General features: G+C 42.9%; 1 protein-coding gene across 1 annotated transcript in view; it reads right to left on the bottom strand.

The window, feature by feature from the left end:
- The window catches only part of DCBLD1 (discoidin, CUB and LCCL domain containing 1), a 107,719-nt gene that overhangs the window by 18,436 nt on the left and 61,851 nt on the right, over positions 1-27,432 (bottom strand). The window contains exons 6-8 of the mRNA XM_073627147.1: positions 17,574-17,707; positions 12,486-12,526; positions 2,093-2,299 (exon numbers count right to left, since the gene is read on the bottom strand). Of these exons, the coding sequence (XP_073483248.1) occupies positions 2,093-2,299; positions 12,486-12,526; positions 17,574-17,707 (382 nt within the window). The remainder of the gene's footprint in view (positions 1-2,092; positions 2,300-12,485; positions 12,527-17,573; positions 17,708-27,432) is intronic.

The following is a 27,432-nucleotide window of genomic DNA, read 5'->3' as shown; positions in this document are numbered from 1 at the left end:
CTGAGACCAGCCCCGCCCCGCCTCTCACTTCCCTATCAGGCGGAGTTTCTGTCCTGCATTGGAGGTCCGCGGCGATCTACCCATCAATCGCCGACAGCTGGCGCCTGACGGGTAGATCGAGATGCACGCAGAGAAGCGCAGGAAGCATCCATGATAAGTTCGCTCTCATGTCACGCTGCTCCCTGGCGGCCCTTCCTCTCCTCTAGTCCATCCCTATTCGCTTGTGACATCATCTGGGATGGACGAGAAGAGAGGAGGGGCCGCCGGGGAGCAGCGTGACATGAGAGCGAACTTATCACAGATGCTTCCTGCGCTTCTCTGCATGCAGGCTAGTAAACAATGTGCCCCTTAATGTGCTTTGTGCCCCATAATGTGCCCCATGATGCCCCATAATGTGCCCTGAGGTGCCCCATTATGTGACCTGATGTGCCCTGTGCCCCGATGTGCCATATGCCCTCCGTGCCCTGATGTGCCATGTGCCCTGATGTGCTCCGTGCCCTGATATGCCCCGATGCCCCCCCGTGCCCTGATGTGCTCCGTGCCCTGATGTGCTCCGTGCCCCGATGTGCCCCCCGTGCCCTGATGAGCCCCGTGCCCTGTACCCTGATGTGTTGTGCCCTGTACCCTGATGTGCTGGGCTCTGTGCCCTGAACCCTGATGTGCTGGGCTCTGTGCCCTGAACCCTGATGTGCTGGGCTCTGTGCCCTGAACCCTGATGTGCTGGGCTCTGTGCCCTGAACCCTGATGTGCTGGGCTCTGTGCCCTGAACCCTGATGTGCTGGGCTCTGTGCCCTGATGTGCCCCGTGCCCTGATGTGCTATGTGCCATGTACCCTGATGTGTTGTGCCCTGATGTGCCCTGTGCCCTGATGTGCTGGGCTCTGTGCCCTGATGTGCCCCGTGCCCTGATGTGCCATGTGCCCCGATGTGCTGTGCCCTGGTGTGCTGTGCCTTAATGTCATGTGCCCCGATGTACTGTGACCTGTGCCCTGATGTGCTGTGTCCTGATGTGCTGTGACCTGTGCCCTGATGTGCTGTGACCTGTGCCCTGATGTGCTGTGCCCTGTACCCTGATGTGCTGTGCCCTGTACCTTGATGTGCTGTGCCCTGTACCCTGATGTAGCCTGGTGTGCTGTACCCTGATGTGCTGGGCCCTGTACCCTGATGTGCCTTGTGCCCTGATGTACTGTGACCTGTGCCCTGATGTCCTGTACCCTGATGTGCCCCGTGCCCTAATGTGCTATGTGCCCTGATGTCCTATGTGCCCTGTGCCCCGATGTGCTGTGCCTTAATGTTGTGTGCCCCGATGTACTGTGACCTGTGCCCTGAGCCCTGTACCCTGATGTGTTGTGCCCTGATGTGCTGGGCTCTGTGCCCTGATGTGGTGTACCCCGATGTGCTGTGCCCTGATGTGGCCTGGTGTGCTGTACCCTGATGTGGCCTGGTGTGCTGTACCCTGATGTGCCTTGTGCCCTGATGTGCTGGGCTCTGTACCCTGATGTGCTGTGCCCTGATGTACTGTGACATGTGCCCTGATGTCCTGTACCCTGATGTGATGTGCCCTGATGTACTGTGACCTGTGCCCTGATGTCCTGTACCCTGATGTGCTGTGCCCTGTCGCTCTGATTAGAACGGTTTCATTGCATTGAATGGGGCATGACAAGTTTCCCCAGTGTGAACCACGCCTAAGTCACTGATTGCCACCAATACTAGTATATAACAAATTCCCAGTATAGATCCCATCATCTGTAGGCGTTGTAGCTTTCACAGTTGCGGGGAGGGGCACAGTTTTCCCATCTTTGACCTGGGCACCGGATGACCTTGTACCGGCACTGCATGAGTATACCATCCCTTCAGAGCGCATGCGCCAGTAACATCAGCTGCAGCAACAGTATCTCCTAAATGGTGCATGTTTAGGAGATATTCACTGTACCTAACACTACCACTTTAATGAAGTGCATTACACAGCAAATGCTAATCTTCACTGAAGCATCCCAAGTTCGGTCAAGAATCAGCAAGGTTCATGTTTATATTTTTCCTCATTTTCAGCAGCTCAAAAGAGAATTACATTTGACAAATTAAAATATTCTTACCAGTTATTTTCCTCTTGTCTCCCAGGTCTATTTCTAGCCATTCACGGTCAGTCTTATGATTGGAAGCCCAGGATACCCCCTGTATATTGGGTTGGGCCTTTCCTGGGGACCAGACCGTTGTCTCCCCATTTTCACTTCTCCATTCCCAAGATGAGGAAGCTGAAAATTTCTTTTCTCTACGCCCTACAGTCAATGAAGTGCTGCAATCTAAAAAATAAATAAATAAATTATGTATGAATTTGATTAAGAAGATCTATAGACATGTTAAAAACATGCTCTCACTGAACAACAAACCTTACAAAAGTTATCCAAGGAAAGAATGAGCAGTGCTACCTTCAATTTGTATAATGATTAGTGCTTAAAGCAGCAGTTTGCATATTGCTCTATCCTTTAAAAAAAAAAGTAAAAAAAAAAGGAGCAACTCCACCTGGATCCTGTTGTGCTAAATAAGCTACAGATAAGCCACTAAATAAGCCGCAGATTTGTTTTAGGTCTTGAGATTTAAACAAAGATCTTCCTGCCATAATTCCAGGCTCTCCTACTTCCTACCTATGAGTTTTAGAATACATAAAAGGGGGGTGGAGCAAGTAGGATTTTTCCGGTACCGCCATGAGACATTACAACGACTTTTAAAAACAATTATGTTTTATTTCACATACAGTCAACATTACAGTATAAAAATTCATTCAAAATACATAAGTTCCTCTAGGCCGGGGGTTAGCAACCAGTAGATCTTGATCTACCAGTATATAGCGGACAGGTGACTAGTAGATTGTGTCTGGGTTTGCTGACCTACCATTCCAGAGCCACATAAGCCGATGCCTCCTCTGTAGTGCCGGCTCCTGTGCCATGTGGAGTGATACCAACTGCACTCCACCTGTTAAACTGGTATATATTCAGGGAACGTTGAATCTCCTTATCCAGGTACTATATGTTTGATTGGCATTACTGCACATTTAATGGACTAAATGTGTGTGTGTATACAAACACACATACCTATTTCTGACAATGCTGTAAGGTTTTTCTTGAGTGCATACTTATGGCTTACCTACCCTCTTAGGATCTTAGGATCTGCCCTGGGACGATTGAAAGTCTTTCTTCCTACAATCACTATTCCTATCTGGCAGAGTTTGAGCCCAGTTTATCTATACTGGGTAATAAGGATGAGCTCCGGCGTGTGCGCACACTCCACGTGCAGAGCCCGCCAGGAATTCGGCACAACGCTACGCTAATCATAGGCAGTGAGACATTTTCCCAATGTGCGCCTGCAGAGATCGTGAAATGTCTCACTGCCTGTGATTCCGTGCCGACTTCCTGGTGGGCTCTGCACGTGGAGTGTGCGAACAGGCCAGAGCTCATCCTTACAGTAGGTAAGTTGTGTCTCTATCTTGCTTGCTGTTCTTCATGATACCTTACTTGCCATCTAGCTTTTCATACTATGTGCCTGAAACGGAAACTGGAATTGTTTTGTATCTTTATTTAATTTTAGATACTATAATGGTGTGGTCATGCCATCAACTTTGATGGAAGCAATACTGAGATGTATTCAGCTCTCCGATATGAAATTCTCCCTTCCATAATTCCAAGATTTAGCTGTGCGCCATCCACCGCCAAAAAACTTGTGATTTTTTTAAATATTGTTTGCTTGATGGAAACGTCATATTGGTATGTATCTTATACTTGCATACTATATGATGACTGATAGGTTTATAAGCTTAAATAGCAGTAAACACTTATGTTACATAGCACTTGCAGGGCTCCTTTGGATATGCTCCCATGCTTGCCCAGGGATGTGACCTTGATGCCTCTTTTGCTTGCTGACCATGATTCAGTCTTTGGAGGTAAAAATCCTTCATACCAATGTCTCTAATAACTGTAGGATATGTGAGATAATTGCTATTGATTCTATCATGTTTGGTACTTATGTCTCTTATTCCTAGTGTATGGAGGTCCTCCTTTTTTGTTTTCTTTCCTGAAGAAGCAGGTTAACCGCGAAACATGTTGAGAGTTTGACTATCCACACAATCATATGATCCCTGGGAGGTATCTTTAGCTATAATTGACCTCCTAGAGCAACTTATGTATTTTGAATTAATTTTTATACTGCAATATTGACTATGTGAAATAAAACGTAATTGTTTTTAAAAGTCGTTGTAATGTCTCATGACGGTACCAAAAAAATCCTACGTGCCCCACCCCCCTTTTATGTATTCTAACACGTTTTTTGGGATGTAGGTACCTGTACTTTCAATTGTATACTTTTTCTGAGCAGCTATTTTATAATACCTATGAGTTTGGTCTGTTCCTGCTCACACTTGTGGATGAACTAGATCTGTAAAAGAAAAAAAAAATGCACTTTTTTTTTGCAATTAAAAAATTAGCATTTTTTTCCCCCCTAGAGCCTGCAGAGCATTGCACCCATGATCAGCAGATCGTGGGTGCAATGCCAGGTTCCTGCAGACTCCCAGTAAAACTGTCTGCTTGTACCTCATATGGGCAGACAGCTACTGAAAAGCAGGAAGAATCAAAGTATAAGAGCACTCACCAGCACCCTCCAGTTTACTGAGAACTGCAAGCCACCTGCCGCAACAGCAGATGGTAGTTGTAGTTCAGAGAATGCTGTGACCTTCCTGCTGTCAGAATACACTGATCAGTGCTGCCGGCATCATAGATTGCCCTTATGCTTGTGTCTTTTATGTATTCAGGCCTCATGCACACAGGCTTATAAAAAAAAAGCAGCATTTTTATTACCAGAAGAAACACTTTAATAATGTTACATTATGTGTGTTTTCTGTTTGAGTGTAAATGCATTCCACTGGCCAGAATATTCATTTATTGTATTAGAATACATTTACGCGCTTCCCACACATTTATGCATGTTTAAGATGCATTTACGCATGCCTTTTCTGCTTCAAAAGTTCTCTCAGAAGGTGCCTTTAATGCATTTTTGCCTGCTTGTGAACGCCTATATGTGCATGGCCATGCAGGCTAACAGAGGTGCTTGTACAGGCATTTAAAAAAAAAAAAAACTCAACTCAACTTAGCGCTTTTTAAAGTGGTTGTAAAGGAATTTTCTTTTTTTTTTTTTTTTTAAATACCAAAACATGTATATACTTACCTGCTCTGTGCAATAGAATTGCACAGAGCCGCCCCAATCCTGCTCTTCTCGGGTCCTTGCCGGCACTCCTGGCTCCTCCTCCCTTGCTGGTGCCCCCAATAGGAAACTGATTTCCATGGGGGCACTCGTGTGAGCTCGCTCCCGAGCCCTGCTGCTGTGTCCATTGACACAGACAGGGGGGCTCGGCTCCCCCGCTGGCTTGTCGCTGGAGCTGACTGACAGTATCAGGAGCCAATGGCTCCTGCTGCTTTAGATATACCCAGGGAGGAGGGACAAAGTCAGGAGAGCCACAGATCTCATGCACAGGGCTGGATCGCGATGGGGTTCAGGTAAGCACACAGAGCCATGGTTTGGCCCCGCCCCCTCTCCTCATTGGCTCACTGGCTGTGATTGACAGCAGCGGAAGCCCACAGCTCCCGCTGCTGTTTCAGCCAATGACGAGGGAGAGTCCTCAGACTGGATCGCGATAGCGCTTAGTTGAGTATTAGGGGGGCTGCTGCACAGAGAAGGTTTTTTACCTTAATGAAAAGAATGCATTAAGGTAAAAACCCTTGAGGCTTTAGAACCACCTTAAGCCCCGTGTTCATAAGGCCTCAAAGTTGAAGCAGCATGCCTGAGTCAGTAGCTTGTAAAAAACCTAGCACTACATTTAAGTGGGGCACAGTGAATTTTATACATAGCTTGGTATGGGTAATTGCAATGGACTATGTTCCACCAAGTTGCAAAAAAAGGTCTGCATCACCATCGCAGTTCTACGTACATATCCAGATATAGCGTCAGGCATTTTAGTTTAGCCAGGACATGCACTGGACATGGAATGGATAATGAACAAAACTGTACACTGTGAGAACAAAGTTGTGAAAAGCAGACACCTGACAAATTAGCCCTTGTATAACAACAAATCATCAAGAGACAATGCTGAGAGTTTTCACATTTTCCAAAAATCCCATTCATTTGGTCTTCCATCATGTTCAGTGAAAGCAAGCTAATCAGAAATAGAAGTAATTATTTCTCCTTCTGTCTCCCAGTAACAGTATGTATTTATACACTATTGGCAGGGGCTGCCCTGCAGGCAGACTCAACATGTGGAATTTGTACAACCTTCGCTCATTGCCTCAACAAGCTAGATATTTACTGAACAGCTGCAGAATCATTCTAACCCCAGGTGACTGCTAGCTGGAACGCTGTCAGCGATCCACATAACCATTTTATTCTGCACTGTGTAAATGCTTCGCTGATAAAGCCTGCTAATGAAGCTCACATTCAGATCTGTTCATTGCAAATCTAAAGTAGCCATTTAGACTACATTTTCATATTTGTTAAATAAACAGGTACCATGGCTGCATATTTAGAACAAGGCTCTGTTGCCAGACAATTCATTTAAATCCTTACAGGAGTATAAATGTGTAATTTATGTATGTTAATTACCTTGTAAAGACTTCCCTTGTGTAAATATTCAAAAGCCCTGAAACTACTGCTGGGCACTGCCATCTTGGATTTGATTTCAGCAGTCCCAGCAGACTCGGAGCCATCACTCAACTGACACTCAGTGTCGGCCCCGTCCATAGGGAGCGCTGCCCCCCTAATCCATGCGAACGGCCCCTAATCTACACGCAGGGTGCCGGACGTATGGATTCCAATTAGGGTTTTTGTTTTTTTTTTAAAGCATGTGATTAGAGCCTAAGGCTCTTATTGGCTTCAAAAAAGGGTGGGCCCAGGGCGCAGTGAGCCCACCCAGTTGTGTGACCATAGCAAATTAATATTCGCTATTGTCTTCCAGATTCTCCTCCCGGCTAATCATAAAGCGGGTCCTGAGACCCATCAGGCCGCCAAGGAGGAGACACAGGAGAAGCCGCTGAAGCCAAGAGGAGGCAATGCAGGGTGAAGCTGCCATCTGGCAGAAGCGCTGCCTGTGACCTAAATGGGTTAATTCGGGCTGGTGACCAACCGACTGGGAGGTGGCGGCGAATGGACTGTTTGCTGCTCCCCCCCAAAAAAAATACACCACCAGCCGCCACTGCACTCGATAGTAGGCCCCTTCACTACTCCCCTGACAATTACATAACATTTGTGCTGCCACAGCTCCATCCTTCACCCCCCATCAACAGTAATGAGACCCTTTCAGAAGAAAAGAGGTTCATAACATGCAAGGAGAGTAAGATCTGTGCTAAAGATTTGACATTTCTTAAAGAAGTCAAATTTGCTAGCACGTTCGGGGTCATGTTGCAAGTCAATGCAAAATAGTTTATGGGAAAGAAAAAACACTGCAAGTAAGCATTTAAATAATAGATTTGTCTGTGCTACATGTAACTTTTTGAGTTGGTGACAGGGTCTGTAACTTAAGCCTCATTTTACTTGTTCCAAACGATAATTGTCAGATTCCACCAGCTACATCTGTCCACAGATATAGCGGGTGGTCATAGGTGTAGGTGGGATTCACCTGCCATTAATGCATCTTCTGCAAAGTGCAATTATGTTTATGTAACATAAAAAATTATTGGTGCTGAATTGCTTTTGTATGTTTAAAGTGGAATTTCACTCTCTTCATGCTGCTAGCATTAGTAAATAGATAGGAAGGCATATTTACTGTATATACTCGAGTATAAGTCGATCCGAATATAAGCCGAGGTACCTACTTTTACCACAAAAAAATGGGAAAACTTATTGACTCGAGTATAAGCCTAGGGTGAGAAATGCGCAGCTACTGTAAGTGGAAAAGAGGGTCAACAATGCCCATCTGCAGCCTCACTGTCCATCTGCATCTACCAATCTCCCTACCTGATCCGTGCGTTATGTACCGGCGCTGTGCCCATCTGCAGTCTTATGATCTCCAGCGCTGTGACATACAGTTTAGTCAGCCGCCGTGTAGCGTAGGAAAGCCCCGCCACCGCCTCCTCTTCTGCAGGATCTCCGGCGCTGTGACATACAGTCTAGTCGGCCGCCGTGTAGTGTAGCAAAGCCCCGCCTCCTCCTCGTCTGCAGGATCTCATGCGCTGTGACATACAGTCTAGTCAGCCGCCGTGTAGCAAAGCCCCGCCTCTTCCTCATCTGCAAGATCTCATGCGCTGTGACATACAGTATAGTCAGCCGCCGTGTAGTGTAGCAAAGCCCCGCCTCCTCGTCAGTGGTGATGGAACACTGACTCCGTGTTCAGCCTATCACGTCCTTCTGGAAAATGAAGCCTTCCGCAGACAAGCTCTATGGGGATGCTGACTTCATTTTCCAGCAGGACTTGGCACCTGCCCACACTGCCAAAAGCACCAAAACCTGGTTCAATGACCATGGGATTACTGTGCTTGATTGGCCAGCAAACTCGCCTAACCTGAACCCCATAGAGAATCTATGGGGCATTGCCAAGAGAAAGATGAGACACAAGCTGATAGCTTCCATGCCACGCCGCATTGAGGCAGTCATTTCTGCAAAAGGGGCCCAAACCAAGTACTGAGTACATATGCATGCTTATACTATTCAGAGGCCCGATATTGTTCTATGTACAATCCTTGTTTTATTGATTGCATGTAATATTCTAATTTTCTGAGATTGTGGATTTGGGGTTTTCATGAGCTGCAAGCCATAATCATCACAATTATGACAAATCACGGCTTGAACTATCTTGCTTTGCATGTAATGAGTCTATCTCCTATATTAGTTTCACCTTTGAGGTTGCATTAGTGAAATAAATGAACTTTTGCACAATATTCTAATTTTTCGAGTATCACCTTTATTAGATCAGGTGACTAGGAAACTTTTATACAGTCCCCGATTGCTCTCAACTGTTGATGGATAAGAGTAAGTATCTGTGCGTATTTATTAGAAGATGAAAAAAGACACTGCATTTCAGAAGTGAGCAGGTCACTTCTAAACAACTGACTTACTGTATGTCTCAGGCTATGTATACATTGTGTGGATAGTGTCAAATTCCATGATCATTCTCAATTACTGTACATGTACATTTTGAGGTGTGTCCAAGGAAGGCAGTACTATCTGTGTTCATTTCACAGATGTGGACTGTGGCAGATTTCAGCACTCTTGACCTGTGACTAAAAGGCGGTTTGCAGCTAGGACGCAATGGGGTTGATTTACTAAAGGCAAATAGGTCTGCCCACTTTGTAAGGGAGTATTCCCCAGCACTTAGTGAATGTGGTGAAATTTCACTTTGCAAACAATACCCAAGCAAAACAAGGTTTTGCTTGCACAAGGTTTGATGATGAAAGTCAGCAGAGCATCACCTCATTTATTAAAGAGGGAGTCCAGCTAAAAAAAAATATATTAAAAGCCAGCAGCTACAAACACTGCAGCTGCTGACTTTTAATAAATGGCCACTTATCTGTCCCAGGGTCCAGCGATGTCGGCAGCCGACGCCGATCACCCGCTCGACTCTCGGCAGCTGCCGCCGCCATCCTAGGTGAGGGAATCAGGAAGTGAAGCGTTGCGGCTTCACTTCCCAGTTCCCTACTGCGCATGCGCGAGTCGCGCTGCGCGTCGCAATTGGTCCCCGCTATCTCCTGGGACCTGTGTGTTTCCCAGGAGACAGCGCGGAGGGACAAGAAGAGGCATAGACTCCCGTGGGAGTCTATGCCGGAAGTGGGTGCAAATACCTGTCTTAGACAGGTATCTGCACCCCCCTCCCCCCTGAAAGGTGCCAAATGTGACACCGGAGGGGGGGAGGGTTCAGAAAAGCGGAAGTTCCATTTTTGTGTGGAACTCCGCTTTAAGCTCTGGGGAAAATTCCCTTGCAATGTGAACAGTCTATTTTCCCTTTAGTAAATAAACCTTATGAGTGCCTACCTCACCTCATCAGAAACACGAACCAGAAGAGTTTTTTTCCCTGCTTCTAAACGGTGAGCTCAAAATATGCCTGTAAGTGTTCTAATGTGCATGGACACATAGGATAACACTGAGCTGCTTCTACAGGCAGAGCACAAAACTCCTGTAGAAGCCATATTAAAGACAAATTCACAGCATGCAGTTTGGATGTAAGATATGGCCTTAGACTGGCCACATATACTAAAAGGATAGTAGGACATGCTGATGCCTTTGGCATCTGTACTGGTGTGTGCACCCTGAAAATGAGCAGTCTCCTTAAGTTACCAATTCTGTTTAGGCTTCTAAAACTTGCCATAGGTGGCTAGTTATTTTCATTTAGCCAGTAAGCTGAACAGAAAAAAAAATTCAAGTGAAGTGAATGGAAGAACCCCCATTGAAACATTGTATTCTGACAGGGGCATCAGTCGCTATCGGAATACATTGATCAGCGCCTACAGTCGCTGATCAACAAAAGTTTTCCAGCATGTCCCTCTGACAAAAGTCAACCAAGTGATCATCTTGTGTCAAGTGGAGGTGGCCACACACTGACAGAAATACTTCTGGTCCCTGCTGAATCAACCAAATTTCAATTGGTGTATGGCCAGGTTAAAGTGGAGGTCCACCCAAAAGTGGGACTTTTCTCATTGTACTCCTTCCCCCCTCCGGTGCCACATTTGGCACCTTTTGGGGGGAGGGGGGCAGGATACCCGACTTTCACAGGTATGTTGTCCCCACTTCCGGGAGCCTCAGCCACGGGTATCGACGTCACAGCGGGGCTCCCTCCTCCCTCCCCGGACGCCGGGCCAGTAGGAGAGAGGAGCGGCGCCTCGCGCATGCACAGTAGGGTTTCCGGCGTTAAGCCGTGAGGCTACACTGCCGGATTCCCTTACTCGCAATGGAGGTGGCATGCACCCGACAGCTGATGGAAACATCAGCTGCGGTGCTGACATCGCTGGACTCCAGGACAGGTAAGTGTCTCATTATTAAAAGTCAGCAGCTGCCGTATGTGTAGCTGCTGGCTTTTAATTTTTGCAGTGGTGGGCGGACCTCCGCTTTATGAAAGGTGGGGCATGTATGCTGTAGACATGCTCCACACCAGCATATCAAGAGGAAAGGCAGCCATAGAGGATTTGATCTTGGCTGGTTCAGCAGGGACCAGCTGAGATTCAAACCATGTATGAGCAGGCTTGATTGATCAACTTGGGTACAACAAGCCTTTTGGATTTTTCATGAGATTATTGCCTAGCAAAAATCACTGTTTTCCCGCCTGGGACGGCTCTCCTCACTCCTCCGCCAGGAGAACACAATAGCTCAGTAGGAGGGATTCCCCCATCAACACTGACAGTGTCGATGGGGGAATCAAGCGATTTCCTTTCCTGCAACCCGTGGTTACAGGAATGAAAATTGCACCGTCTTTGACCAGCTTAAGAGTAGTCATTGGACTATATATTTTAATTGTGATAGCCATTTTCACCATTGAGTCTCCACCTGTGGTGTCTGCAGCGAGCTAGCAGGCATGAAACTGTCTCATGGACTGCCAAAAACAGCCAGATCCAGAAACGTCTATAATGTCTATGGGTAAGCTATGGCACCCAAACAAAATTAATCATTTTAACTTGCTGCACCTAGAAGTTACCATTTTGACAAAATAAAGTTTATCATGTCTACACGTGCTTTAAAAAAATAATCCAGCTCCCGATTGGTACATTTTCCAGCCTTCAACTTCCAGTTCTCAGCATTTCATGACATATTACAGAGCTGATGTGTAAGTAATTTTTGGGGTGTCTTTTTTTCCCCTCCCCTTATCCTCATTTTATCGATTTACGTAATTTGGAATATCTTTCATGTTTTTTGTAGATATGCACTCTTGCTTCTGAAGAAGTGGAACCTTATTCCTGAAACGCGTCAAGCCTTTAAATGCAGTTTTTTTTTTTACCAATTATCCGTTTACATCCCATCCTATAAATGGATTTCATTCATCATGTGTAATAATGGAGTTTTAAATTGTTGTCAATTTTGCACATCAGCTCGTCATATTTGCAATGTACCATGTCTCGTGCAATTTATGAATAAACTTTTGTAATATTGTGGAATCATTTTCAATTGTGCAAACACACATCTCACTCAAAGTCCCAACCCCTCTCTTCTTATTAATCAACAAGGATGGAGGCGTATGCTCGTTTGACCATATGCCTTATTCAAAGTCCCAAACCCACCCTCTTTTTATAATAAAATCAAGCAATGACTGTGTCTCTAGGGTGTTAGCGAGTCCCTTAGAAACACTACTCAATGACTGTTAGATATACTAGTACTGTATTTTTCACACAGATGCTTCATATTGGATCAACAGAGGCACTCCATTCAACAGTATTTGTTTTTCACTTTCTCATTTGCGCAGAGCTCTGGCCTTGTTCAAACACATAAAAAAAAAAAAAACACATGCAGGAGTTTACAGTGTATTATTCTTACCAAGGCTGTTAAACACAAACCGGCGGTCTGAAAGTGAGCCACTGCAACATAAAACAAAAGGGGAGCCGCGATTAGTACAAACAAGACAAAGCATTCTTTCACAAGGCGGTTAATCTCATTATCTCGGAGAGTTACAAAGCATTGCTCCTATCGGTGTCTCCACTACAGATGACAGATGATTATTGAACACGACTTCTCTTTACTCCTGAAAGGCCTTTGCCCCACGTCTGTTTGCATAGTGTCCTCTCATTGTCATGGATCATTGTCATGTTTGCTGAGTATTCAGGGGTTGCATTTAAAGTGCCATCTCCTGGTGATTTAACAGCTGCTCTAATGACAGTATCTTGTCAGATGGGAAAATGCCAACGTGACTGTCATATGGTGGGTGGTAGTCTTTCGACTGTAAAATACATTCCAGAATAATTCTACTAGTGTAATAAATTCAGGTCTGAGGGTTTCTGAATGTTCCACCAGGATATTGGGAACTCAAATGTGTTTTTAATCCACTGTGTGCGGTGGGATCATGCTGAAACGGTCAGGTGATATTGTTTGAATCATATACATTTTCACTTTTTAGAGATAAGTTGTATTAAGTTACCATTTGTATAGAGAAAAATGTCTCATTACTGATCTATGGCTAAAGCTGTAATTTACTAATATATCTGTCAGTATACGCAGTCATCCAAGGATTGCAGCGAATGTTACATCATTAGGATTTGGCCATCAGTGTCTATGGTCCATTATCCTACTCAAGAATTGCACATTATATGAATTTTCATAAGAAAGCCTATTAATAAAGCTTTTTTCATATTTAAAGTGTAGCCCTGGGCAAAACCTGTTTTTTGAATAGAGTGGGGGAAGGATTAGACCCTTTGCTGTGTTTTTATTGTGGTCGGTTTTCCCAATGGGTAGACTAACCACCTCTATTTGTACTGGTGGCCATTATTACCTATCACAGAGATAGATATTTTGGAGTTGCCCCCAGAGCAAGGGGTGTTAGGAAATCTTCCAGTGGGGACATCTTTTTCAAGGAACAACTGTCTAATGGGAATTCTTGTCACTTTGGCAGATTTCCTTACTGTTGCGTCTCTGTGACAGGAAGTGAAGGAAAATTTCCCCTATGTAAAAAAAAAAAAAAAAAAAAAAAACAACTGGTAGAGATTTTGCCTCTTCCCTACTCTATCCACACTTTATGCTTAATACAGAAGCAGTTTATTGTGATACAAATGAACATTTGAATGTCTCACTAATAATGGAAAAAGCAAACAATTGGTTTAGTTAATGAAACTGCAGTCTGTTAAAACAGTTAACAAAATAGCATTATATTCCAATCAGATTCTAGTTGTGCTGATTAGAAAAAAAAAAAAAAAAAAAAATCAGATGGACTGCCTTACTTTCATACACAAAGGCCAGTGCTGTCAAATAACCATTAAACACGTCAAACAATACATTAGTGTGTACAATATTAAATGGCAATGTACTTTTTTTTTTTTTATACATGTAAAAAAAAAAATAAAATATAAAAATAAAAAATCAGCTTGCTGTAAAATATTATTCAACATACCGTACATTTTACCATACTGTGTTGCTTTCTATATTTTGTATCCGTATTTGTTTCCTGATTTGTAAAGCTGCACAGTGGTTGTGTTTTACTGCTCCTTCTTACAATACAAGCCTAATATATGTTGGCTGAGTGTTGCAAATTGAATGCTTTCTTTCGCTCTAGTGGCAAATCTATGTGTATAAAGCTGAGCTTACACTTCATACCGAAAAAAAAAAAAAAAAATCTGTTGTGGTGGGTACTGTATGGAAAATTTACAGAAAAAAAATGTACCCTTTCATTGTGCACATTGTGACCTCTATATTCTATGGTTGATATCCTGGGGAAAGCCAAGTACCCCAAATCTTATGAGATGATGCTACAGCACAGTGCAGTGACATCTTCTAGCAAGATTCAGACTGGTTGGCATTTCCTGAAATGTTGGTTGCAGACATCATCCTCACCATTGGTGGAAGTGGGTGTATTAATAGACTTCCCTTCTCCTTCCCCATACATGTTGTTTATTTATTTTGTAATGTTTAGAGATTGTGTTAAATAAGTGGACCTTCAACTTTAATAAAATAATAATGTGGAAGAACAAGCCTGTAAAAATATGAACACCCTTAAAAAAACAACATTTTTGCAATAATGAAATATGTAATCAGTAAAAATATGCTTCCATCCCTTTAAAAAAAATACCCAGCAGAGTGAAGGTGCTGGAAAAAGGACTTGCAGTCTAAAGCAGAACAGAAACATGGCCAGGGCCATCTGTACTAGATTTGTAAGGGCCCTTAGCATTTAACCCCTAACAATACCCATTATGTGTCTGTGAAAGAGGACACTATTGTGTGCCCACATGGTAGAAAAGGACTGCAAATTACTTCCAAGCCAGTGGAATGATCAGACTGGAATGGCAAGGTCAGGTCCATACAGTTAGCAAGAAAGCCATTTACGTCGTCACATTACAACTCGTACTTCCAGCCTGGCTACACATTGACATGTCAGGGAGATCATTAGAGAACAAGTGACTAAATGTGAAAGTTTAAGCCAGTAAAACACTGAACTGAAAACTGTGAACACAGGAGAATGAACTACATGGGGTTGTCCCCCACAGGCATTTGTAAAGCTTAACTTGTACTGCTCATCAATGTTAAAAAGAACCTGTCAAGTTTTGTCAATACATTTTATGACACGCATGGCACATAATTATCATAGCGATGAATACTTTGATCTTTCATCTGAAGGGACACCTGCTTCAACATTTCTGCAAGAATCTTTAAATCTAAGTGAAAAAAGTCAAATATGACTATACAATCATTACCCTCAATGTTCACACTGGTAAGGTTTAGACATTAGATGTGAGACTCAGAGTCCCAAATAGGCTAAGTAGAGTCACATTTGGCTACCATTAGGAGAAGCAAAAAGCTTAAAAACTACAGCCAAAACGTGTATGTATGGTTTGGACAGACTCAGGCAGAACTAGACTGTCTCCTGTTTATTGCTGTCTCTCCTGCTGAAGAAACCAGGTTACAGGGAGGGAAACTTATTTATATTATCGTAGCTTTCGCATGGGCAGACTGATCAGGGCTGCCTGTCTTTTAGGCGGACCAGATCGGACCATCCACTGCCCTCTAAGGAGTGGCGGATGTCAACGGACATGTCCGTTGACATCCGGTCTGATCCTACCTGCTAAAAACAGACAGATAGGGAACCTGTTCCCCATCCGTCTGGCGAGTTGGGTGTGAATGGACAGGCAGTCCACTTACATCTGACTGCCCACAAAGGAGAGCAAGCTGTGTCTGCTCTGCATAAGCGGACCAGACATAGACCAGCCACCTGCCTGTTCAGCAGAGATTAGCAGACAGACAGATTCCTACCTGAGCAAGCAGACTCTTGGTAGAGCCTGCCCCATGTGAGAGAGGGGTCTTAGATGTGGTGGCTACATTAGTTTGCTATCTTTTTTTGTGAGGGGGGGGGGTTCACCTGGTGATTCAGCTAGTTTTGTCATGTTTTATAGTTCAAACAGTGGCTTGAATAAAAAAAAAAAAAAAAAAAAAAAAAAAAACAGACCCAATTCCCCATCATCATATTTGAGGTGGATGGGGGAATCCTCCCCGCTGAGTTATTGTATTCTGATAGCGGGGAAACTTCCCTGCTATCAGAATACACAGATTGGCATTGTAGGGCAGTTGTAGAGAAGTTGATCAGTAGATCTACCTCCGTTCAACCAGCGTGCCCATACATGGATTGAAATTCAGTCGGTTCAGCTTGTATGGCCAGCTGAGTCTGTTATTTTTCAACTTTCTTTAACAGACCAAGCTGTTCAGCAAAAGTGGCAGTTAGAGGATTAAGACAAACCATTTCACAATGACAGTTGTGCTTTTATCCAAAAGAAAAAAAAAACTGTTGCTGTAACCACATAAAAGTGTTAACTGGAGTTCAGCTTTAAATTGGTTAGTCAAGTTCATCTAAATCTGCTAGTCCATCCAACACTACCCCCTACACATGTAGACAGTGTTGCTTTTCAAGGGTGGCTCCATTGTTTCTTCAGTGGAGTGGAGACACCCCAAGACAGGAAATGTGTTACTGGATCAACAGGTAAGAATGAAAGGGAAAAAAAGAATGCACCCACCACATTTATGGACTGATAAGCTGCAATATATTGCATTTTTGTTTTTGGGTTTAAGGGCTCTTTCACACATGCGGACCATTTAGGTCCGCCTGTCAGTTTTTCAAGCGGACCTGAATGGATGCTCTGTGTACCTCTATGGAGCGACGGATGTCAGCGAAATGCAAATACAGACGGATGGAAACCCTATTTTCCCATCCGTCTGGAAGATCGGATGAAAATGAACAGGCGGTCTGTTTTCATCCGATCCCCCATAGGGGAGAGTGGGGCTCTAACAGGTCCGTCCCTGGACAGTGAGCAGAGACTGACCTGTTATCCACCAGCTCAGCGGGCATCAACGGATTGATCCCTGCTGAGCAAGCCGAGTCCGTCAAAATGGACATATATGTGTGTGAAAGGGGCCTAATACTGCTTTAAGGCTGTTTGTATCCTCCTGCCCCAATGACAGAATTCTCCTAGTTTCTTGTCCAGGAATCACTGGGGCTGGAAATGAGAGGAAATCTCCCCAACAGAGTCAGACAGAAATAAACATTTTCCACTCTATTAAGAATTCAACTCTTGCAGTATGGGTTTTCAAAAATAAAAGGAGCAAAAAGTCACACAAGCACAAGACAGGAGACCAGAAACACCCAGCAACCTCAACTCTATATATTTCTTCATAAGAGAACACAGGGACCCTCCACTTCACCTACAGGGTGCACAGTTTTTTGTCTGTATGCAAGCTTATTTTATTTATTGGTAAAGTAAAAAAAAAACAAACAAAAAAAACAAACAATAAGCTATTAATCAAGAATCCTCCATATATTAAAAAAAGTCTGCAAACTAATAACTCAAAGGCAGTTGTGTTTTAATATCTGTACTCTATTTGCTTAAAAATAAGGAGCTATCTGAAAATGTAGGTACAACATATATTACTTACGCTTTTGAAAAAATTCCATTTGCCAGAACCCCTTGGTATCGACTTGCACCTTTCTGATGTGTTACATGAATCCGACCTCCAAGTTCATCTGCAATAACGCCCGCATGAATCGCAGCTTTGCACAGCAAAGAAGTCTAAGGAAAATAAACATTTTAGATTGTTAACCACTTATAATGATCAGTAAAAAAAATATAGTGCATAATATAAAATACAAAAAACTCAATATTTTAGCATTACCGATATAGTATCTCAAAACTAGGTAAAGAAAAAAAAAAAAAAAAAAAAACACACAGCTATCTGTCTATTGGCATGAGCACCTAAAATACAGGAGATTAATTCCAACTCTTGTTATTAAAATATGTTTTTGTTTATCTCAGTGCCAAGATTCCATCCCTAGGATAAACGTATTTATGTACAGACATTTGCCAGATCAGATTTGTTTCCTTAAGTTGGCCAGAGCTGGTTGGAATCTCAACCGGTTCAGCAGGAACCGGCCAAAATTCGAATGTATGGGCAGGCTAATTGTATCCAAGTCCATCCATTGATTGGACTTGCGTACAACCAGCATGTCCGATTTTTGCATGCGATTATTGCTAGTGGCTATCACTGTGTTCTCCTGACAGGGACGGTACCCCACGCAACTCCCCATCCCAGGAGAACACAATAGCTCCACTGAAGGGATTTGACCATTAACACTGACTGTGTTCATGGGGGAATCAAGTGATTTTCTTTCCTGGAAAAAATTATATAATCTATGGTCAGCTTTACGGCAGATCAGCTTTTCTGATCTGTTTTACCATAAAATAACCCTTTTCAGCTGTTAGGGAACCCCTGTTAAAAACAATTCATTGGGGTTAGTGGAGAAAATGTCTCTTACTTTGGTGGTCGGTGGGAAGAAAGCACCTATTACAGTGGTGGTCAGAATGTCACCCTTACAGACAGCTAAAAAGTACCACATGGCTGACTTGGCTAAGTGGCGTTAGCCCTGAAACTATGTAGGCACCATAAAAATGGGAGGTCAATTAGTCACAGCTCAAGGAGCCACTAGCAACATTTAAGGAGGTCCCTAGGGTTCCATGGAAGCCTGGTTGATAATAGCTGCTGCAGATTATTATCCGCATGCATGTTAACCAATAATATAAGAGACATGCAGGTTTTCTAGGCCAAAACATTGAACATACCAACAGAGCATCATGCAATGCAGAGTTCTAAATCAAAGGAAAAGCAGCACAGTTTAAAGCATATCTATCAATGTGGGGGTTGCATTAGTTTACCTTTTTCAGGGTTTATTCCCTTTATTTTCGAATGGTGATCCTGACAGTCACACATATTCTGTCTTAGGGTGACAACACTCACTCACTGTATCTACAAAGAACCAGCATGGTCACCCTAGAACAGGAAGCATTACAACTACACAACACCCCCAACCTCTCTTATTCTTCACAACATAAGGGGGAGGGGTTCTGTAGCCCACAAAGAAAATTGCATTCGAAGCAGGGTGTACCAGAATACAACATTTTTGGTGGAATCAACAGGTATTTTTTTGCATTTCTCAAACAGCTTTAACAAAATTATTTCAGCAGTATTATAGACCAAAAAAGGAGCAAAAGAGCAGCTCATATTGTTAGGGTTTACACATATATTAATGGTTCATTCAAGCCATACAGACAGGAATCGCAGGCCATGTAAGCTTTCATATGTTTTTACTGAATATGCAGCACTATTTATCCTCCAAAAACCCAGCCTATTCGATTTGGAAATGATCTTCCTAATGTAAAGATGGGGGGGCCGTGTCAGGTGCATTCATCCAGTGACATTTCTTATGCGAGTAGAATGCAGTAGATTTACTTCTAGGCACCCTGCCTGTCAGCTGTCCACTGATGTGTAAACTAGAGCACACAATACTAGCTGCAGATGGACAGCTCTGTGAACTGGAATAACAATAAAGCCCCTCACAGCTGGATGACCTGGACTCATTCATTTGGATCAATGAAGCAACAATGCAGGCAACGTACTCATATGAACTCATTCTCTAGGCAAAAGGCAAACTTGATTTTAATAGTTTGCTCACTCAAGTCATTTGATAGGAGTTTCTACAAATTAGGACATGCCTGCCAGTCAATGTCAGCAGGCCAATTCTAATTCTGCTTTACAATGTCTAAGTGCATTTCTTGTCAATTGTCTGTGCACAATGATGAAGTATTTGCCCACCAATATCACAGACCTCTATCAGGGTATAAGTACCCCAGATAAAATGCTAAATTGGCAAGGAATTTGAATGGCAAAATTGTCCTTGCCATAAGACACTAGAGATTAGATAAAATGTTGGACAATAGCATTTTATCCAGTTGACAATCAATGTGTTTTTCTTCCGCAACATATTCACAGACATACATCTATATACAAACACACTATATTACCAAAAGTGTTGGGGACGCCTGCCTTTACACGTACATGAACTTTAATGGCATCCCAGTCTTAGTTCGTAGGGTTCAATATTGAGTTGACCCACCCTATAACAGCTTCAACTCTTCTGGGAAGGCTGTCCACAAGGTTTAGGAGTGTGTCTATGGGAATGTTTGATCATTCCTCCAGAAGCACATTTGTGAGGTCAGGCACTGATGTGGACGAGAAGGCCTGGCTTGCAGTCTCTACTCTAATTCATCCCAAATATGTTCTATCAGTTTGAGGTCAGGACTCTGTGCAGGTCAGTCAAGTTTCTCCACCAAACTCGCTCATCCATGTCTTTATGGACCTTGCTTTGTACACTGGTGCACAGTCATGTTGGAACAAAGTTGGGAGCATGAAATTGTCCAAAATGTCTTGGTATGCTGACGCCTTAGGAGTTCCCTTCACTGAAACTAAAAGGGCCAATCCTAACCCCTGAAAAACAACCCCACACCATAATCCCCTATCCACCAAATAATTTGGACCAGTGCACAAAGCAAGGTCCATAAAGACACGAATGAGCGAGTTCAGGGTGGAGGAACTTGACTGGCCTGCACAGAGTCCTGACCTCAACCCAATAGAATTCATCCCAAAGATGTTCTATCCGGTTGAGGTCAGGACTCTGGGGTGGAGGAACTTGACTGACCTGCACAAACTCACTTATCCATGTCTTTATGGACCTGGTTTTGTGCATTGGTCCAAATTATTCGGTGGAGAGGGGATTATGGTGTGGGGTTGTTTTTCAGAGGTTGGGCTTGGCCTCTTAGTTCCAGTGAAGGGAACTGTTAAGGTGTCAGCATACCAAAACATTTTGGACAATTTCATGTGCCCAACTTTGTGGGAACAGTTTGGGGATGACCCTTTTCTGTTCCAACATGACAAAACAAGGCCCATAAAGACATAGATGAGCGAGTTTGGGGTGGAGAAACTTGACTGGCCTGCACAGAGTCCTTACTCCTCCCTGATAGAACATCTTTAGGATGAGTTAGAGCAGAGACTTCAAGCCAGGCCTTCTTGTCCACATTCTCATAGACACACTCCTAAACCTTGTGGAGAGCCTTCCCAGAAGAGTTGAAGCTGTTAAGGGTGGCCCAACTCAATATTGAACCCCACGGGCTAAGACTGGGATGCCATTAAATTTCATGTAAAGGCAGGCGTCCCAATACTTTTGGTAATATAGTGTATCTCTGTGCCACTGGGACTCTGCAGGTACTTTGAGAACAATGAATTGGTTGAGAAACTCAACCTTGTTAAGAGTTTTTTCCAGAAAGACGTCCATTGCAAAACGTCAGTGGCTTCCCATAGTTCGCACATTTGCCATCTGAACCTGGTCATATATGGTATAAATGGGAAACACTTGAAAAACTACCAGCATCCATTCACTCCCCATGAAACGGTCAGTAAAAGGCATGCAAAGAATCTGCAGCAGACAAGAAACAAGGCACCTCTCAGCAACAACAACTTATATCTCGAAGACACAACAAGATATCCCGGACAGAGTTTTGCTTACTGGACTCCACATTAAGAACAAAAGTCCATTCTCTCTAAACTGAGCTAAACTGGCCACACCAAATTCTGATTGCACAGTCCCCTTCAGATTCATTTCCAAAATGTAGAGTGAAAATCGAGCTGACTGGGTTACAAACTCGTTACCGTTTAGGTAGGTCTTCTCAATAAGTCGTTTTTAAAGGATTACTATGGTTATTGTGGGGAATCAGATTCAAACTCAGGTACAAAGCTTTCACCAAAGTAGTTCACATAAAAAGTGTTGAACTACTCTTTTTATTTTAAGTTGACTGCACGTCAACACAGATATGCTCCTTGTTCGCTCACATATTTTCCTGAAAATGCGTAGAAAAGTAAAACAGTGTTAGTGACTCATGGTATGTTAACCTTGAGAGTAAAAGATATAGAAAACAAACAATGAATGGTGTAGTCAAGTCAAATCTTTCTACATAGGTTAAAAAGGAAGGCAAACCTGTTAGAGATGGAATTTATGCCTGAGGTCAAAGTACTAATCATAGACAAGACATGACAGAAACTATGCAAAAGCTTAATGTTTAAAATAACACAAAGAAATACAAAGCAAAATCCTCCTGTGGGAAATTAAGGTTTACTTCCCCAAACTGAAATAATACATGATACAAAAAAAAAAAAGGCTTTACTTTAAGAAAGTGTAATGGTGAGTTGCTGAAAGGAGCCAAGAAGTCCTCCTCTAAACCTCAATACTTAATATAGAAGCAACTGCAACATTTTATCCTAGAGACAAGCACAATAAAACATTTAGCTTGAGCCTCGCTTCACACTAAATGCAGTGCAAATTCACTGCAGATTCCACACCACATCAAAATCACAACCCGCTCAAGCGAACCGATTGCGGAGTGTATGTTAAGTTGACAACACCCCACGATCGGTTTGCAAAATGCAGTGCAATTTGCAGAATTGGATCGTGTTGGATCCGATTCTGGTGCGGACAAAAAAAGGGTCCTGTACGAGTTTGGTAAAAATGCAGTGCGATTTGAGCCATACAAATCGCACCAGAGTGTGAACCCGGACTAAACATTATAGTCCAGCAGTCTTTTGGCTATTCTAAAGATGCAGAGATAATGTAACAGACGACAAACATTACCAATTACTCCCTTACTCATTACCCATTCCTGTGCGTGTGATTGTTATGCAATCAGAATACAATACAGAAATGGTTAGATTATATACTTTATTGTCATGACTAAAAAAAATGACTAAAGAAAAATAAAAATGATATTATATATATAATTTTAAAAAAAAGACAAAATATAAAAAAGGTAAATAAAACTTCTGGATATGAATCTTATGCTTATTTATATAGCCAGCAGGCAGCGCTTTAGACTTCTTTCACTGAGCTCTCCACCTACCACTGTAGTAAAAAAAAAAAAAAAAAAAAAAAGAGGCGAAGGTGAAAGTTAAAGTGGAACTTCAGTCACCCAATCAACATTATTATCCTCATGCTGCTAGCATTAGTAAATAGATAGTAAATTTTATCTTTTAGATTGTAAGCAGGCCTCATGCACACTGGACATTATAAAAAAAAGCAAGAGACGTTAGCTGTAGAAAGCTATAGCTGTAGTGAGTTTTTCAGCGTTTTTTAGCTTATTTTTTTAGCAAAACTATACTCCCATAAAAGCTTATAGCTCAAAAACGCTGATAAACGAAGAATAGTCGCTTTTTTCAACGTTTAAGCTGTTTTCAGCATTAGAGCGTTTTTACAGCTGAAGAACTCCTCTCAAAACCCACTAGTTCTGGGGATTTTTTTCCAGCTAGAAAATGCCCTTGCCAAAAACTGCTGATAGCCTATGTGTACATGAACACAAGATAACATGCTGGGGAGTTTATTGGCTGTAGAAAAAAACATCTGATGCCAAAAACAGCAGCTGTAAAAACGTCCAGTGTGCATGGGGCCTAACGAGCAGGCCCTCTGATTCCCCCTGTATTGAATTGTATTGTATTGTAAGTGTACTGTCTGCCCTCATGTTGTAAAGCACTGTGCAAACTGTTGATGCTATATAAATCCTGTATAATATCATTATACATACATATTATATTTACTTGTTTTAGGCTCAGTTCACACTGGAACCCGCTGTGGATCACACAAGAGCGCTGTGCGTCCCTGTTCCTCGTTTCAGGGATGAATCCGGATCGATTCTATGCCTGAATTCAGCCCTAAGACGGAGCCAAAGACGGACAGCGTTTCTGTGCAGTGTGCTCTGCAGCCGCAACAGAGTTTTGTGAATTAGCTCCATAGAGAGCCGGTCACATTCTCCTGCTATGCGAATTAGATGCGGGGAAACCCTCATCTAATTCACATAGGTGTGAACCCGGCCTTAAACTTTATTTTTTTACATTTCTTCAGCTTCTGCCTGGTTTCTTGCCTAGGCAAATGTTGTCATACATCCCAGGAGTCTTCAGAGGGGAGGAGAGGAGGAGGGGTATTCTCAGACAAGTACACTCTCCTGCATGCATGTCAGAGCTAAGGGCAGATGGATTCCTGGAAGTAAACGCTACATGAATCATCTGCCCTTACTCAAGATGGCCACGGCCAGAAATGCTAGGGGGTTGTATTTCAAAGTGATTTCTCAACAAAATAAAGCATGGAGACATGGATAGATTGATGGGAGAGTTTGCTTTGAATATTGTTTTGGTTTGTAGTGCTCAGATGCAGTGAAGATCCATCCAAAAGTGGAACTTACACTGTAAGGACTCACCCCCTTACATGTCACATTTGTGTGTTTATTAAAGTCAGCAGCTACACTTTTTGTGGCTGCTTACTTTTAATAAACAAAGAACCGAGTGGATCTCCACTTTAAGCTGGCCGGTTCAGCTGGGACTGGCTGAACACTGATTACTGTGTGTCACTTGATCAACTTCTGTCAAAGAGAGACATTGGAAAACTTTACTTAATCGGCAGCTAAGATTCCTCCATCCACCTCATTTGTGTGGATGGAGTATTCTGTTTTTTATTTTTTATTTTGTCTAACCCGCTGGCAACCTCTGCTGTCTCTTCAGCCAATCCATAACGCTTTTGACGTCCTGTGTCATGAAATGTGCATTTCTATGCAAAAAAAAAATTGTATCCATATAGTAAAACATACTATACCATTCAATTCCCTTTAACTCCCAGTGCTATTGTGTAAGATGGCTTTTTAAGAGAGATTAGTTGCTTGGAGCATGCCAGGTAAGATGCCTACAAGTGCAGACTGTCGGAGGGTCTCAACGCTCAACAACATGTAAAAACAAGGATGCAAAAAAGGTTGTCTAACCCTCCGAATTTATTTTAAAAGTCTGTGAATGCCATATAGCAAATCAGTGATGACTGCTGTGTCCTTTAATCTTTTAGATTAGAACACAGCTCCCAGTCATCCAGAACTTATGGAAGTGTGGAATGCTGAAGAGTCTTGTAGGAGCTGCAGTGCTTGAACAGATAGGCGGTAGGTAGGAGACACAAGGCATTAGATATGAAGATTGCCATTAGAATTTTTTCAGGGTCGCTCTAAGCCTGGATTCACACGTATGTGAACACAGACCTCGCATGTGATTCGCACCCACATTGCTGTGCCGATCATGTCTGTGCAATTTGAATTCAGCCATACAGTTGCATGGCTGAACTCACATTGGATTTGCACAAAAAAGGTGCAGGAACCTTTTTTTTCCCCCGCACTGAAATCAGATCACATGGGTGTGAACACCCATGCGATCTGATTAATGTCCGAATTCACATGTTGCACTGTAATCTGTGAACCGATTTGGGGGTGTCATTAACTTTACTTTGACACCTGCAGCGGTTTGCAGAGGGCAGTATGAACTGCCTGCATGAGAGATGCCGTGGGGGAACCCAGGCTAAGGGAGAGTTCTTATTTAATTACAAATGAAGGTACTACAGTATTACAAGATAGTTCACAAGCAAGTTAAAGAGGAAGTAAACCCTAGTGGGTTGTTCTTTCTTTCTAATTCCCTGCAAAGTAAAGGCATAATGTGCTAGTATGTATCGCATACTAACACATTATGTGACATTTCCCTACAAAGAAGCCTGCGTTTGCCCGTCTTCCTTCTGGGGCTGTGGACTCCAGCTCTGCGACTGTCTGGAGCCGCGTGATGTTACTCCCGCGCATGCGCACAGGAGCCACCGGTCACGGCACACTCGCCTGAAGAAACGGCATGGGCATGTTCCTTCCGAGCGCATGTAAACAGTAAATAGCACGTTAAGGAGATATTTACAGTACATATAGGTACAACTTTCAAAGGGAGGATTACAACCTCTTTAACAGTGACAGAATAGTTACAGAATATACACATCTGAACAGTAGCAACGACAAACTGCACCCGTAGTTAAACAATAAACACCAGAATAATACACCAGTCTGAATAGAGGTTAACATTGTGGTCAAAAGTGTATGATTCAATCATTCTTGACTGTTTACTCATCCTGCCAGGACAACTATATATTCCTTTGTATCTCCTGTTTAATGTATGTTTCTATTTGGCAGTGTCAATATGTTACAGTGACACTAAACAATAGCCTTAGTCCCCACAAATAATCCATAAACATCCACTACTTAATGCTCCTGTAATTTATTTTCCATTAAATCATTTCATTAGAGTGTTTTTCGGCCTCCTTGTAACTTCCTCCGTGAGCTTCCAAACCTCTGATTTTCCCCCTCATCTTCATTTGCTTGGAACAAGCAGTGCAATATTTGTGATCACCTGAACTGCACTATTCACACTACAAATCCCATAGTCAATCTCAGGGTTGAGCAAGAGAGGGTGGCTCCGTTTCTACATACAGTGGGACTATGAAGACAAATGTAACCACCCTCTAACTGGAAGTCAGATTGTGTCAAAAAAAAAAAAAAAAAAGAATTTGGAGGTTGAAAACAATAGAGGTGCTTTTTTGAGTTAGGAATACATACCTAAAATAAGATTTTTTTTTTTTTTAAACAGTTTGGTGTCACTTATACAATACATTGTCTTTGTTACAATGCTGATAGATGGATCAAAATTTAGCTGGTTCAGCAGGCTGAATTCCAATCCATCTATGGTTGCTCATGATCAACTTCGAACGAGACTTGTCGATCAGTTGCTATAGCCGCCCGCCGATCAGTGTATTCTGGCATCGGAGAAGTCCTTGCTGGCAGAATACAATGGCACAGGGTGGAGGATTCCACCATCCACTGATTCCCCCATCCATCAGCCCTCTAGCTGATCGGAAAAAAAAAACCCAAAAATATTACATGTTATAATACAATTAATCATATGTATCAGTCCAACGAGCATGCTCAGCCTGACAGCGCAATTGGTAACCCATATCAATCAGATTTAAAACAAAATCTCAATTGGTTGGCAAGTGATATTGAACTTATGTAAGAACCCACTCCTTATAAAAGATTTTGTGCCTGTCTTACAGCAGTTTCTGTGATGATCTTGTAACTACAACTTCAGAGGTCTCCATAAAATGACTGAAACTAGACTGTATTGGTCATCAGTTGCTGAGAAAGTAGGCAGATCTATTAATGTACAAAGAGGGGAGGGCACCTAACACCCTTGTGTTATTCTTATAAGTATCATATATAATTGTCAGGTGTGGCTTCTCTCTTTGTTTCCTGAGTCAGCTAAAGGCTCTTCAAAAGAGTACGGGACACACCAAGCAATCTGTGTAGGAAATGCAGCCAAGATCTTAGAGGTCACTAATCTCAGCTGCCTTCATGTGGTTGGGGTTGGCTGCATCAACATTAGGAATGGACCTTACAGCATTCGGAGAAATGAGCGTCTAGAGGCCTGGGTTTCACCCCGGTCATGATCTGTGCCTGACCTTGACAGAACTCTGTAATTTAAAGCAATGTCTGCCCACCAAATCACTAGCTTGTCCCAACGTAAAAAT

The sequence above is a fragment of the Aquarana catesbeiana genome, linkage group LG04 (genome assembly GCF_042186555.1).
Source record: "Aquarana catesbeiana isolate 2022-GZ linkage group LG04, ASM4218655v1, whole genome shotgun sequence".
Taxonomy (NCBI): domain Eukaryota; kingdom Metazoa; phylum Chordata; class Amphibia; order Anura; family Ranidae; genus Aquarana; species Aquarana catesbeiana.
This window is presented reverse-complemented; position numbering and strand designations above follow the sequence as displayed.